Below are 12,487 nucleotides of genomic sequence, written 5' to 3' on the forward strand. Positions count from 1 at the left end.
CTATAAATTCCCTCTACACACTGCTTTAAACTTGTGCCAGAGACTCTAGTAAATGTTGTGTCTTTGTTCTCATTGGTCAAAGAACATCTTTGTTTCTGCCTTCTTTTCATTATGTACCCAGTAGTCATTCAGGAGCAGGTTGTTCAGTTTCCGTGTAGTTGAGCGGTTTGGAGTGAGTTTCTTAATCCTGAGTTCTAATTTGATTGCACTGTGGTCTGAGAGACAGTTTGATATAATTTCTGTTCTTTTAGATTTGCTGAGGAGTGTTTTACTTCCAACTATGTGGTCAGTTTTGGAATAAGTGTGATGTAGTGCTGAGGGGGTGGAGAGTTCTATAGATGTCTTTTAGGTCTGCTTGGTGCAGAGCTGAGTTCAATTCCTGGATTTCTTTGTTAACTTTCAGTCTCGTTGATCTAATATTGACAGTGGGGTGTTGAAGTCTCCCATTATTATTGTGTGGGAGTCTAAGTCTCTTTGTAGGTCCCTAAGGACTTGCTTCATGAACCTGGGTGCTCCTGTATTGGGTGCATATATATTTAGGATAGTTAGCTCTTCTTGTTGAATTGATCCCTTTACCATTATGTAATGGCCTTGTCTCTTTTAATCTATATTTGTTTAAAATCTGTTTTATCAGAAGCTAGGTTTGCAACCCCTGCTTTTTTGTCGTTGTTGTTTTCCATTTGCTTGGCAGATCTTCCTCCATCCCTTTATTTTGAACTTGTGTGTGTCTCTGCATATGAGATGGGTCTCCTGAATACAGCACACTGATGAGTTTTGACTCTTCATCCAGTTTGCCAGTCTGTGTCTTTTAATTGGAGCATTTAGCCCATTTACATTTAAGGTTAATATTGTTATGTGTGAACTTGATCCTGTCATTATGATGTTAGCTGGTTATTTTGCTCATTAGTTGATGCAGTTTCTTCCTAGCATTGATGATCTTTACATTTTGGCATGTTTTTGCAATGGCTGGTACCGATTGTTCCTTTCCATGTTTAGTGCTTCCTTTGGGATCTCTTGTAGGGCAGGCCTGATGGTGACAAAATCTCTAAACATTTGCTTGTCTGTAAAGGATTTTATTTCTCCTTCACTTGTGAAACTTAGTTGGGCTGGATATGAAATTCTGGGTTGAAAATTCTTTTCTCTCAGAATGTTGAATATTGGCCCCCACTCTCTTCTGGCTTGTAGAGTTTCTGCTGAGAGATCTGCTGTTAGTCTGATGGGCTTCCCTTTGTGGGTAACCTGACCTTTCTCTCTGGCTGCCCTTAACAGTTTTTTCTTCATTTCAACTTTGGTGAATCTGACTTATGTGTCTTGGAGTTGTACTTCTCGAGGAGTATCTTTGTGGCGTTCTCTGTATTTCCTGAATTTGAATGTTGGCCTGCCTTGCTAGATTGGGGAAGTTCTCCTGGATAATATCCTGAAGAGTGTTTTCCAACGTGGTTCCATTCTCCCCATCACTTTTAGGTACACCAATCAGATGTAGATTTGGTCTTTTCACATAGTCCCATATTTCTTGAAGGCTTTGTTCATTTCTTTCTACTCTTTTTTCTCTAAACTTCTCTTCTCACGTCATTTCATTCATTTGATCTTCGATCACTGATACCCTTTCTTCCACTTGATTGAATCAGCTACTGAAGCTTGTGAATGTGTCACGTAGTTCTCATGCCATGGTTTTCAGCTCCGTCAGGTCATTTAAGGTCTTCTCTATGCTGTTTATTCTAGCTAGCCATTCATCTAATCTTTTTTCAAAGTTTTTAGCTTCTTTGCAATGGGTTCAAACATCCTCCTTTAGCTCAGAGAAGTTTGTTATTACCGATCGTCTGAAGCCTACTTCTGTCAGCTCGTCAAAGTCAATCTCCATCCAGCTTTGTTCCATTGCTAGTGAGGAGCTGCATTCCTTTGGAGGAGAAGAGGTGCTCTGATTTTTAGAATTTTCAGCTTTTCTGCTCTGGTTTCTCCCTATCTTTGTGGTTTTATGTACCCTTGGTCTTTGATGATGGTGACATACAGATGGGGTTTTGGTGTGGATGTCCTTTCTGTTTGTTAATTTTCCTTCTAACAGTCAGGACCCTCAGCTGCAGAGCTGTTGGAGTTTGCTGGAGGTCCACTCCAGACCCTGTTTGCCTGGGTATCACCAGTGGAGGCTGCAGAACAGCAAATATTGCAGAACAGCAAATGTTGCTCCGTGATCCTTCCTCTGGAAGCTTCGTCTCAGAGGGGCACCCAGCTGTATGAGGTGTCAGTCAGTTCCCACTGGGAGGTGTTTCCCAGGTAGGCTATCGGGGATCAGGGACCCACTTGAGGAGGCACTCTGTCCGTTCTCAGATCTCAAACTCCGTGCTGGGAGAACCACTACTCTCTTCAAAGCTGTCAGACAGGGATGTTTAAGTCTGCAGAAGTTTCTGCTGCCTTTTGTTCAGCTATGCCCTGCCCCCAGAGGTGGAGTATACAGAGGCAGGCAGGCCTCCTTGAGCTGCGGTGGGCTCCACCTAGTTCAAGCTTCCTGGCTGCTGTGTTTACCTACTCAAGCCTCAGCAATGGTGGACGCCCCTCCCCCAGCCTCGCTGTTTCCTGCAGTTCAATCTCAGACTGCTGTGCTAGCAATGAGCGAGGCTCCCTGGGTGTGGGACCCTCCAAGCCAGGTGCAGGATATAATCTCCTGGTCAGCCATTTGCTAAGACCATGGGAAAAGCACAGTATTAGGGTGGAAGTGTCCCAGTTTTCCAGGTACCGTCTGTTACGGCTTCCCTTGACTAGGAAAGGGAATTCCCCGACCCCTTGTGCTTCCCGGGTGAGATGATGCCCCACCCTGCTTAGGCTCACACTCTGTGGCCTGTACCCACTGTCCAACAAGCCCCAGTGAGATGAACCCAGTACCTCAGTTGGAAATGCAGAAATCACCCGTCTTCTGTGTTGCTGAGGCTGGGAGCTGTAGGCTGGAGCTGTTCCTATTCGGCCATTTTGGAACCAGGGCCTTTTTTTTTTTTTTGGAGACAGACTCTCCCTCTGTCTCTCAGGCTGGAGTGCAGTGGCGCGATCTCAGCTCACTGCAACCTCCACCTCCTGGGTGTAAGCGATTCTCTTGCCTCAGCCTCCCAGGTAGCTGAGATTACAGGCATCCACCACCATGCCTGGCTAATTGTTGTATTTTTAGTAGAGATTGGGTTTTGCCGTGTTGGCTGGGCTGGTCTCGAACTCCTAACTTCAGGTAATCTGCCCGCCTCGGCCTCCCAAAGTGCTGGGATTACAGGCATGAGCCACCACACCTGACCCTATTACATGATTTTCTTTTCTTCTTTTTTTTTTTGTTGAGATGGAGTCTCGCTTCATTGCCCAGGCTGGAGTGCAGTGGCACAGTCTCAGCTCACTACAACTTCTGCCTCCTGGGTTCAAGTGATTCTCCTGCCTCAGCCTCCTAAGTAGCTGGGATTACAGGCGCACGCCACCACGCCTGGCTAATTTTTGTATTTTTAGTAGAGATGGAGTTTCACCATGTTGGCCAGGTTGGTCTCAAACTCCTGACCTTGTGAGCTGCCTACCTGAGCCTCCTAAAGTGCTAGGATTATAGGTATGAGCTACCACATCTGGCCTATTACATGATTTTCTTTCCTTTTTTTTTTTTTTTTTTTTTTTTTTTTTTTTTTTTTTGAGACAAGAGTCTCACTCTGTCACCCAGGCTGGAGTGCAGTGGCACAATCTCAGCTTACTGCAACCTCCACCTCCCGGGTTCAAGCAATTCTTCTGCCTCAGCCTACTGAGTCGCTGAGATTACAGACATGTGCCACCACACCTGGCTAATTTTTGTATTGTTTTTAGTAGACATGGGATTTCACCATGTTGGTCAGTCTGGTCTCAAACTCCTGACCTCATGATCCACCCACCTCAGCCTCCCAAAGTGCTGGGATTACAGGCGTGAGCCACCGCACCCGGCCTATTACATGATTTTCAAACCACATTTTGTTTACTTAAAATTGTCACCATTTTCTCATGTGATATATAATCTTTTTAATAATCATGAATGCTTAAAATTCCAGAGTTCTAAGAACTTTATGTTTAATAGTTTATTCAATCCTTACAATAATCTTATAAAGTAGTTACTATTATTCTCATTTTACAGATAAGGAAATTGAAGCTCATGTAGTTTAAGTAGATAGCCTAAGATAACAACAGTTGGGGGAGCTTGCGGGGAGATTTAGTATCCAAAGTATGCTCTTAACCCAAATATTAGGTTAAATAAGTAACTTCCTATTGCTGGTCACTTTTTCATTATTATAGGTAAAGTTTCAGTAATTATCTTTGTGCATTTAACTTTTTTCCTTTAGGATAATTTCCTTAGAATAATTCCCCCTAAGTGAGATTATCAAATCAAACCAACCAATCATGTATTAATATGATTAGGCTGCCAAATCATATATATACTGCCAAACTGATTTCTAAAAGATTCCGGTTAATCTATACGTTCCCCAGCTGTGTAGTCTTAACTTCTCTCAGTTTAGCCAGTATTAACTTTTTTTGCTAATTAAATTATTTTAACTCTTTAAAAACATTTGCATGTTAATTATGTTTTCCAAGTCAGAAAATTAGCCATACCTATTAACTCAAGTCCCTATCAACTCATTGAACAAGTATTTATCAAGATTGTTACTGTATGTAAAAGTAACATAAAGAAAAGTATGTGAAATATGGTCCATGTCCTTATGATACTAGGAATGCATCTTTTATAATTTGTAGTACTTTTAATGCTTTACCAAGTTGCCAGTTTTTTACATAAGTAGCATATTAAGTATCTTTCCAGTTCTATTAGCTGCTATGTGTATTGCTTTGGATTGCCTACATAAGCAATCATGCATGCTATCTGTGAATAATAACATTTTTATTTTTTCATTTCCAATCTTTATGCCTTTCATTTCTTTGATGTGCCATATTGAATTAGAACCTTCAATACAATATTGAATAGAATTGGTGATAATTGGCATCCTTGATTCATTCTGGTTTGTCAGATGGCAAGCTTTCAACATTTTACCATTGAGTAAGACGTTGCTATGGGTTTCCTTATATTCCCACTTGCCAAGAGTTTTTTAAAATCATAGTTGGGTTTTTGTCAAATACTATTTATGCATTTATCAACAGGATTTTTTTTCCTTTTTTCTGTTAATAGGGCAAATTACATTGATTTTTTTTTTTTTTTTTTTAGATGTTAAACAACCCTTGCATTTCTGGAGTAAGCCCCGCATATATTATGCACTTTTATATACTGATGGATTTTACCTGCTAATATTTTAAGATTTTTGCATCTATGTTTATGAGAGAGATTGGCCTATAATTTTCCTTTCTTGTATTATAGTCGCAAGGTTTTGGTAGCAAGGTAAGGCTAACCTTGTCAAAAAAAAAAAAGTTAGAAAATAGTCCCTTATTTTTATTCTCTTGGAGAATAAAATTGGTATTACTTCTTCCTTAAATGTTTGGAAGAACTTCCTCTTGAAGTTATCTGGTGTTGGCGTTTTCTTTGTGTAAAAGTTTTAAATAACCAATTCAATTCCATTAATTATTCAAATTTTCTAATTATTTTTCTTTCAGCTTTGGTAAGTTGCACTTTTTGAGGAATTTATTCATTTTATTCAAAATATCAAATATATTTGCATAAATTTTGTCACACACATATTCCCTTATCTTTTTTATGTCTGTAGGATCTGTAGTGAGTTCCTCTTGTTTATTTCATATATGGTAATGTGTGCTTTCTCTTTTTTTTTTTTTTAATTTTCTTCATTCCTTACCTGGAGCACTAAAACAAACAAACAAACAAACAAAAAAACTTGATATTCATCTCTTCAAAGGACTTACTTCTTTGTGGATTTTATATATTTTGAGATTTGGGGTTTTTTGTTGTTGTCGTTGTTGTTGTTTGTTTGTTTGTTTCTCAAGACAGTATCTCACTCTGCCACACAGGCTGGAGTGCAGTGGCATGATCATGGCTCATTGTAGCCTCAACCTTCCCAGGCTCGGGTGATCCTCCCACCTCAGCCCTCTGAGTAGCTGGGACTATACAGGTGCACACCACCACGACTGGCTAAATTTTTTTTTTTTTTCTTTTTTTTTTGAGACGCAGTCTCATTTTGTCTCGCAGGCTGGAGTGCAGTGGCGTGATCTCGGCTCACTGCAAGCTCCGCCTTCCAGGTTCACACCATTCTCCTGCCTCAGCCCCCTGACTAGCTGGGACTACAGGCGCCCGCCACCACACCTGGCTAATTATTTTGTATTTTTAGTAGAGATGGGGTTTCACTGTGTTAGGTTGGTCTTGATTTCCTGACCTCGTGATCCGCCTGCCTCAGCCTCCCGAAGTGCTGGGATTACAGGTGTGAGCCACCACGCCCACCCTGCCTGGCTAAATTTTTTGTATTTTTAGTAAGAAAGGGTTTCACCATGTTGCCCACGACTGGTCTTGAACTCCTGAGCTTGAGCAATCTACCTGCCTCAGCCTCCCAAAGTGCTAGGATTACAGGCATGAGCCACCGCACCTGGCCTGTATTTTGAGTTTGTTTACTATTTCATTAGTCTTGCTCCTGTCTTTTCTATTTTCTAACTTCTAATTTCTATTTTGGTTTATTCTCTGACACATGGATTATTTAGAAGTGTACTGTTTAATTTTTACTCAGTTAAGTGTTTTCTCATTTTTTTAATTGATTTTATTAGTTTTTTTTTATTGCTGCTGTAACAAATTACCACAGGTTTAGTGGCTTAGAACAACACAGATTTATTATCTTACCATTCTAGATGTCAGAAATTCAAAATGGGTCTTACTGGGTTAAAAATCAAGATGTCACCAGGGCTGCTTTTCTTTTGGTGGATCTAGGAGAGAATCCATTTTTTTACTTTTTCAGTTTCTCAAGGCTGCCCACATTCGTTGGCTGATGACCCCATTCCTCCATCTTCAAAGCCCCATTGGCTGGTTGAGCCTTTCTCTGTATCACTTATCTGTATAACTCTTAAACTTACCCTCCTGACTCCCTCTTTCCCTTATAAGGACCCTTGTGATTACATCAGGCCCACCCAGATAATCCAGGATAATCTTCCTATCTCAAGATCAGCTGATTAGCAATCTTAATTCCATCTGCAACCTTAATTCTTCCTTCTCATGTAACATAACATATTCACAGGTACCAGGCACTAGGATATGGACATCTTTGTGATGGAGTGCATTATTTTTTTGGAACTTTATGGCTCAGCATATGATCGATTTTGGTAAATGTTCTGTGTACATGTGAAAAGAGCACCAACTCTGTCCTTGTTAGATGCAGTGTTTTATATATATATATTTATATATATATATATATATTTTTATATATATATATATATATATCAGGGCTCTTTTTTTAGGCCTGTTGTTTAGGTCTTATATATCTTTACTGCTCTTTTTTCTGTTCTATCAGCTGTTTTAAAAGATGGGTTAAAATCCCACTATGACTGTGGATTTGACTATCTTCCTTTTTAATTTTGTCAATTTTTCCCTTGTATATTTGGAAGCTTTGTTATTAGATGCATACAAATTTAGCATTGTGATATCTTCCTTTTTGATTCCTTTAACACTATGAAGTATCCCCTCTTTATGTCTACCAATGCTTCATCTCTTATCTTTCATGACATTGAAATTTTTAAAGAATATAAGCCAAGTATTTTACAGAATTTGACTCAATTTGTGTTAGTCTTACGTTCCCTCATAATTAGATTCAGGTTTCACATTTTTGGTTGGAATATTACATAAGTAATATGAATCCTTCTCAGGGTATTACCTCTGGAGATACATGATGCCCCTTAACATAGTGCTAATTGGCCAGGCGCGTTGGCTCATGCCTGTAATCCCAGCACTTTGGGAGGCTGAGGTGGGCAGATCACCTGAGGTCAGGAGTTTGAGACCAGCCTGGTCAACATGACAAAACCCCGTCTCTACTAAAAATATAAAAATTAGCTGGGCGTGGTGGCAGGCACCTGTAATCCCAGCTACTCGAGAGGCTGAAGCAGGAGAATCACTTGGACCTGGGAGGTGGAGGTTGCAGTGAGCTGAGATCTCACCATTGCACTCCAGCCTGAGAGACAAGAGCAAAACTACATCTCAAAAAAAAAAAAAAAAAATAGCATTAATTACAAGCGCTTGGATCAAATGTCATTTGCTTTCTCCACTGTATATTTAATATTTTCCCTTTTTGTAAAAAAGCAATTTGGAAAAATGATTGCTTATATTAATTTTGAGTTAGCATAAATAACCACATGTCCAAAAATACTCCAGGTGTACTTGATTTTTGTTTATGCTTATAGGGAAGAACAGCTTTGCATTGGTCCTGCAACAATGGATACCTTGATGCCATTAAATTACTGCTAGACTTTGCCGCGTTCCCTAATCAGATGGAAAACAATGAAGAGAGGTAAGTTGTTGTTGACTTCTTTTTTTTTTTTTTTTGAGATGGAGTCTCGCCCTGTCACTCAGGCTGGGGTACAGTGGTGCAATCTTGGCTCACTGCAACTTCCGCCTCCTGGGTTCAAGCAATTCTTCTGCTTCAGCCTCCTGAGTAGCTGGGATTACAGGCATGCACCATCATACCCAGCCAATTTTTTTGTATTTTTAGTAGAGATGGGGTTTCACCATGTTAGCCAGGCTGGTCTCGAACTCCTCACCTCGTGATCCACCCACCTCGGCCTCCTAAAGTGCTGGGATTATAGGCGTGAGCCACCTCGCCCAGCCAAGTTGCTGACTTTTTTTAAAAAAGTGCTCTTTGGGCCGGGCGCGGTGGCTCAAGCCTGTAATCCCAGCAATTTGGGAGGCCGAGATGGGCGGATCACAAGGTCAGGAGATTGAGACCATCCTGGCTAACATGGTGAAACCCCATCTCTACTAAGAAATACAAAAAACTAGCCGGGCGAGGTGGCGGGCGCCTGTAGTCCCAGCTACTCGGGAGGCTGAGGCAGGAGAATGGCGTAAACCCGGGAAGCGGAGCTTGCAGTGAGCTGAGATCCAGCCACTGCACTCCAGCCTGGGCGACAGAGCGAGACTCCGTCTCAAAAAAAAAAAAAAAAAAAAAAAATGCTCTTTGTTTATCATACATCCTTTCTACCAGATTTTTTAAATCTCAAGGTTAGATGTTGTTCAGAAATAATAGCTGTACTCATAAGAAAACATTACACTAAGAAATACTGAGCCAGAATAGAAGAGCAAAACTTCCATGTGACATTGATTTAGAATCATGGGATTTTATAGCTTTTCAGAATTTTATCTATTGCCTAGGGCAAGCACCCATTTTGCAGATGAGAAAATTTTAGTCCTGCTTCTGACTTCTGGCTAACATAAGGTCAGTGAAATCCTGATTGACTGGGCCGAGGAGTTCATTTAGGCCAGCAGAATGTGTTACGTATTCCAGAGGTTTCTCTTGATGAAGAAGATATTATCAGTCAGTGGACAAAGAGATGCCACCATGTAGCATGAAAACATAAGGAGAAGTTAAGATGAAAGTTCAGGGTTTAATCTAAATGCAGATTGCATGAATAATATAAGGTGTGGAGACTTATGTTAGGGTTATTGCCCAAGAATCCAGGCCCAATAAAAAGGACCAAACAGGCCAGGCACGGTGGCTCACGCCTATAATCCCAACACTTTGGGAGGCCGAGGTGAGCAGATCACCTGAAGTCAGGAGTTCGAGACCAGCCTGGTCAACATGGTGAAACCCCGTCTCTACTAAAAATACAAAAAAATTAGCCGGGCATGGTGGTACATGCCTGTAATCCCAGCTACTCGGGAGGCTGAAGCAGGAGAATTGCTTGAACCCAGGAGGTGGAGGTTGCAGTGAGCAGAGATCATGCCACTGCACTCCAGCCTTGGCAACAGAGTGAGACTCAGTCTCAAAAAAAAAAAAAAAAAAGGAGCAAACAATGTGAAGTCTAAGGAAGAGCGATTCTTGGTGGTCTTAGATCTAGGAAGATTCTCATAATTTGTAGGTAACAACTGAGTTTGTGATCACCCTTCCATACCTGAGGTCCTGTTACAGGAAAGGGGTCCCGATCCAGACCCCACTAAAGAGTTCTTGGTCTCGCACAAGAAAGAATTCAGGGCAAGTCTGCAGTGCAAAGTGAAAGCAAGTTTATTAAGAAAGTAAAGGAATAAAAGAATGGCTACTCCAGAGACAGAGCAGCCCCGGGGACTGCTGGTTGCCTGTTTTTTTATGGTTATTTTTTGATGATATGCTAAACAAGGAATGGATTATTCATGCCTCCCCTTTTCAGACCTTATAGGGTAACTTCCCGACTTTGCCATGGCATTTGTAAAATGTCAGGGCGCTGGTGGGAGTGTAGCAGTGAGGACGACCAGAGGTCACTCTGGTCACCATCTTGGTTTTGGTGAGTTTTGGCCGGCTCCTTTACTGCAACCTGTTTCATCAGCAATGTCTTTATGACCTGTATTTTGTGCTGACCTCCTATCTCATCCTGTGACTTAGAATGCCTTAACCTTCTGGGAATGCAGCCCAACAGGTTTCAGCCTCATTTTACCAGATCCTCTTTAAGATGGAGTTCACACGCCTCTGACAATCCCTCTGACCTAGGTCTTTGTGTTAGTTTCCATGTTTCATGGATGCTCTAACTAAAATGGCTCCTGCTATAATACCATTCTCATCTTCTTAGCCACCACCCATTCTTTCTTTCTATTAGTTGGTGGGAAACTTTGTTGAGAAGGGACTTCTCTAGGTCCGTCTCAGAGGAAACATGTTCCTGTTTGCTAGAACCAACCCCTTTACCACTTCTTTCAGAAACTTCTCTCATTAGAGGGACAGCTGAAGATGTCTCCCTTTGAAACTCTAAAAAAAAAAAGAAAGTTTAAGAATCCTCAGACTTAGTGATGACTTGTTTTGTTTCTACAAAAATTTATTCTGTGTAATAGCATTTACCACCTGACTGCTATATTTTTAAGGAAACAATGAAATTTTTTTAATTCAATTTCCGTTTATATGCTAAACCTTGAATATGAGACCTAAGTAACTGCATGAATTAAGGTGTTTACTGTCTCCCAGAATAAGCATATGTTAATTACAGACCAAAAGACCAAAGGAAAAATCCTCATAACTGTACTTGCCAAACCATAGATAAAAAGAGACAGTGGCAATAACCCAATCTCTGTTAATGTTTCATCAGCAATGTACCTTGATGTACAAATGTCAGAACTTGGCACTGCCTTTTACATTTATTGACATTCCAGTTTAGGCATTCTACTCATCCCATCAGACCATTCCCTGCCATATGGCAGGTCCAATTGTATCTTGTCTGTTGTCTATATCCACATTGTTTCTTGGTTGGTTACCATCAGTGTAGGGCTAATTTTTACTTCTCATACATTGACACTAGTCAGTTGATGAACACCGTATAGACATAATTTTTGCCAGCTTCTGCTGACTTTCAGTCAATAACTATCTGACACACTCACCCCAACACTGATGGGAATATTCACAGCACTTGAATTTTTCTAAATTGAATTTGGGATAAAGAAAGACTCAGTAGTAATAATCACAATGTGTTTTATGATCACACTTGTTTTAAATGCTAGGTATAGACTTCAATCTTAAAATGATGCTAGATATTTGGATTGTGTCTCTGAATAAAATATTGAGAATACTGATTTGAATAAACCAATTACAAAAATGCATTTTTTGAGAAAATTGGGTAAATTTGATTATGAAGTGGTCCTTAGATTTTACTAAGGAATTCCTGTTAATTTTGTTAGCATAATAATGACCTTGTGGCTATGCCCGCATTATTTACTGATGAATACTTAGACACATAGAGATGAAGATGTTACAGGAAAGTGGTCCCAATCCCAACCCAAAGAGAGGGTTCTTGGATCTCTCGCAAGAAACAATTCAGGGCAAGTCCGCAGTACAAAGCAAAAGCAAGTTTATTAAGAAAGTAAAGTGGTGAAAGTACAGCTACTCCATAGACAGAGTAGGGCATTCCCGAAAGTAAGAGGAGGAACGAGTCCACTCTAGGTATAATGTTTGTTTATATACAGGATAAAAAAAAAGATTATGGGGAGATGTGCTATGCTACAAGGGTTTGTGATAAAGAATTCATTTTCTTAATTACTACATTTTGCAAGAATCAATATTATTATCTTTAAAGCAAAATTAGGAATGCCTTTGTTCTCCAGATATCAGGATATTAGGACTCTCTCAAGTCTGGGTCTGTTTAGTAAACATTATCAGTCTGTTCCCTTAACTGTAAACATCTAGGAATACCTTTCTGGGAATGCAACCCAGCAAGCCCCAGCCTCATTTTCCTAGCCCTCACTCAAGGTAGAGTCCTCTGGTTCCAACACCTCTGACAAAATGATGGAAGTTCCGAGATTAGCTGTAAAATACTCGAGCAAAGGCCAGGCATGGTGGCTCATGCCTATAATCCCAGCACTTTGGGAGGCCGAGACAGGCAGATCACAAGGTCAGGAGATCGAGACCATCCT

At 40.6% G+C, this 12,487-nt stretch overlaps 1 protein-coding gene across 12 annotated transcripts in view; it reads left to right on the forward strand.

The window, feature by feature from the left end:
• The window catches only part of LOC105480968 (inversin), a 321,354-nt gene that overhangs the window by 236,256 nt on the left and 72,611 nt on the right, over positions 1-12,487 (forward strand). For all 12 annotated transcript variants that reach the window (XM_071078077.1, XM_071078078.1, XM_011740189.3 and 9 more), the window contains one exon: positions 8,311-8,417. In XM_071078077.1, the coding sequence (XP_070934178.1) occupies positions 8,311-8,417 (107 nt within the window). The remainder of the gene's footprint in view (positions 1-8,310; positions 8,418-12,487) is intronic.

This window comes from Macaca nemestrina, chromosome 14 (genome assembly GCF_043159975.1).
Source record: "Macaca nemestrina isolate mMacNem1 chromosome 14, mMacNem.hap1, whole genome shotgun sequence".
NCBI classification, from domain to species: domain Eukaryota; kingdom Metazoa; phylum Chordata; class Mammalia; order Primates; family Cercopithecidae; genus Macaca; species Macaca nemestrina.